The sequence below is a fragment of the Lactuca serriola genome, chromosome 5 (assembly GCF_051521515.1).
Source record: "Lactuca serriola cultivar US96UC23 chromosome 5, Lser_US96UC23_V15, whole genome shotgun sequence".
Lineage (NCBI taxonomy): Eukaryota > Viridiplantae > Streptophyta > Magnoliopsida > Asterales > Asteraceae > Lactuca > Lactuca serriola.
In genome coordinates this window covers 269,095,522-269,098,281 of record NC_136412.1, presented here as the reverse complement: position 1 = coordinate 269,098,281, position 2,760 = coordinate 269,095,522, and the positions used below count along the sequence as shown (strand labels likewise).

Genomic DNA, 2,760 nt, shown 5'->3' with positions numbered 1-2,760 from the left:
TTAGCCGAATCGGCACCGGTACCGAACCAAAACCGAGTACGTAAAACGGTTCGGTTTTGGTTTTTTGGTTCACAAGTATTTTGTTTCCTTCCGATTCTTGGTAGGGTTGAGCAAATGGATTGGAAAAATTGATACCAAAACCGAGTACACAGTACATTTTGGTTTTTAGATTTCTATTACTAAGTTGTTTCAAAAGTGATAACATTGGAATCCCTAAGCTACCATTACTTATAACCGCAAAAACCATAGCAACTATAGGGCCAAGCCCATATACAAGGAAACTCACGATAGATAAATAGGTGGGCTTCGGGCCTACCCCAAATACTTATCCCATCGTTATATGGTGTCGAGTTTCTTCGCCTCCTTTTGGGTCGGGTTATTGTTATCAAATTGCAAGTCACACATTAACACATGTCTTGTATCTTGTAAAGCTATGCTTAATGGGTTTTACAATGATGGAGATATGGCTTTTGTTGTTTTGGTTCTTTGAATCCATGACAATGAAGGATGTTTTTATTCATAGACTACTATTTTAAATGGGTAACACCAAGAAAGGATGACACGAAATTGCAATTTAGTTTTTCCAAAGGAGTTTAACCTACTGTACATTCTGTAAAACGTAACGAAGCCACATAAGTTAGTGCTCTTTTTTTTGCTTGTGCTAATTATGATATGGTTGGAGGGTTGTTACAAGCAAAGACATAGGTATATCATCAAGAACCAGAATCAAATAAGTTCTTTCATTGGTACATAACTGATATCTTTTACAATATGCGACAAAAGTATTTGGAAACTTAATTGGTAAAAAAGGAAATATGTACAAATGCTAGAAGTAAAGAAAAGAGCACATAATCAAGCGACAAATGGCATTCAACATTTATAGTAAGAAAAGTCACAAGAAAGTAAAATGAAAGAAACATGGTTACCATAATAGGAAAAAGGCATGGAGTCTATCAAGAAAGAAACAATAAAACCAGACAGAATAAGAAGTCACTCACTTCGTTCCAAAATAAAGGAGCTTTTTCCCTTGGTAAATTAACAAAGGCAAAAAAAGCTCATTTAATTTGATACAAAAGGAGTAATGGTGATTCATTTTGATTAACCTCCATTTCCACCATCTTTCTTCTCAAAAAGAAAAAGATTCTTGTATGCATCATCTGCTGCTCTGTTCACTGCAATCATCTTCTTCAACTTGTATTTTCCCCTTCCAATCAACTCATTCTCTATGTAAATTTCAATTTCCCCTGTTTTATTCCACAGATCTTTCGCTTGTGGTTTCAACCCCATCTTCTGACACGCTTCATTGAATTTTGCTACAGGATGCAGCTTCAAGTTTTCCGGCGTGATTAGGGGCTGTAACAACCGCTCAACCACCTGAAAAAAAAAAAAAAAACCCAAGATTGGAGTTTATACCACCATCACTATTCACCATGCATAAAGACAAAAAAAAAAAATAAGTATATTCCACAACTTTTCACCTATCATGAGAAGGGGACCCACGAATTGAAACCAAGAAATTACAAAGATGATGGATGCAAATGCAAGTAATTAATTACCTCCCATGTAGAATCCATTGACGAGTCTGTATCGATGAAGATGGCACCGATTAGTGACTCCAGAAGATCAGCAAGCACTTTCGGTGGATCGATCATACCATATGAATGCGATGGGTACTGTTCGATCCCTTCCATGAATTCTTGGATCTGATCACTTTCAAAAAAACTATCAGAATAGAATCGCTCAAATTTGTGATTAAGAACTGTGGAACGAAAAACTAAAAAGTGACATAAGATTATTCGATCAATTTGTGATTATTCATCTCTGATAACGAGAAACGTCATTAACGATTGGTTGGAGAAGTAGTCATGAACATCTCGTGCGATTGAGATTTTTTTAGCAGATACATCATGGAGCGGAAATTGAAAACGAAAATTACCTGTCGTTGAAGAAGAGGTTTCTGGTGGCGAAGAAACTTATGCAAGTTGTATTTCAACGCCGCCCTCGCTAACGCCTCCGTATCGACATTGGCGGCGCGCAACCGAGTCAACTCACCGGGAGCCATATCAGGATACGATAAATAATGTAGCTTAGCAACTAAATGATTCAAAACCGAGTCGCCTAAGTACTCGAGTCGCTCGTAAGATTTGCAGTCATCGGCTTTGTAAGAACCATGAGTGAAAGCCTCCCTCAGCAACTCCTTGTTTCTAAAACTGTATCCTGTGATTTCCTCTACCTCCGCCAAACTAGGCGGTGGCGCATCTGAACATTCTGACTCCTTTGCGGATTCTGAATCATCTTTCTGAGCTTGATCTTCCAAATCAAGGTTTTTCAATGAAACCATAATATCTTGATCTTCTTCCATTGCTTCTGGGTTTCTGAATCACTTTTTTGATAGGATTCGAGGAATATGATTTCGGAGACGAAATCAAGAGGGAGAACTTGAGGAGAGAGATTTCTTCTTTCTTGTTGCAGATGATTTGGTTATGGACGAAAAATCTGAGGTTTGACTATGTAACTTGCGAGAGAGGAGACGGTGACTCTTGGGATAAAATAATGAGAAATATTTATAAGGATATCATTTTTTTATCGACATGACTTTCTTTAAAGTCTTTTTTTAATAATAATAATTACAACGATTTTGTGTATTTATGTTTTAGATCGTGATTTTGTGTATTTATGTTTTAGACCGTGAGATACACGGAAAATTATTACATTTTTATGTATAGGGAAAATTATTACCTTATATTTATTTTTCACGTC

At 36.7% G+C, this 2,760-nt stretch overlaps 1 protein-coding gene across 1 annotated transcript; it reads right to left on the bottom strand.

Moving 5' to 3' along the window:
* Positions 1-849: 849 nt before the first annotated feature.
* Positions 850-2,538, bottom strand: LOC145054267 (ribonuclease 3-like protein 3). Its single transcript, XM_079002420.1, has 3 exons — positions 1,937-2,538; positions 1,557-1,703; positions 850-1,374 (listed from the first exon to the last, which is right to left on the bottom strand). The coding sequence occupies exons 1-3, from the start codon at positions 2,360-2,362 to the stop codon at positions 1,099-1,101; spliced, it is 849 nt and encodes a 282-aa protein (XP_078858546.1). The 5' UTR covers positions 2,363-2,538; the 3' UTR covers positions 850-1,098.
* Positions 2,539-2,760: the final 222 nt, after the last annotated feature.

What these genes read in the sequence shown, in the direction of transcription:
- LOC145054267 (XM_079002420.1), bottom strand. Translation starts at nt 2,362, where the DNA reads ATGGAAGAAGATCAAGATATTATGGTTTCATTGAAAAACCTTGATTTG. An exon ending in AACCTCTTCTTCAACGACAG is followed by an intron (nt 1,704 to 1,936) that starts GTAATTTTCGTT and finishes GAAAGTGATCAG; the next exon opens with ATCCAAGAATTCATGGAAGG. An exon ending in CAATGGATTCTACATGGGAG is followed by an intron (nt 1,375 to 1,556) that starts GTAATTAATTAC and finishes TTTTTTTTTCAG; the next exon opens with GTGGTTGAGCGGTTGTTACA.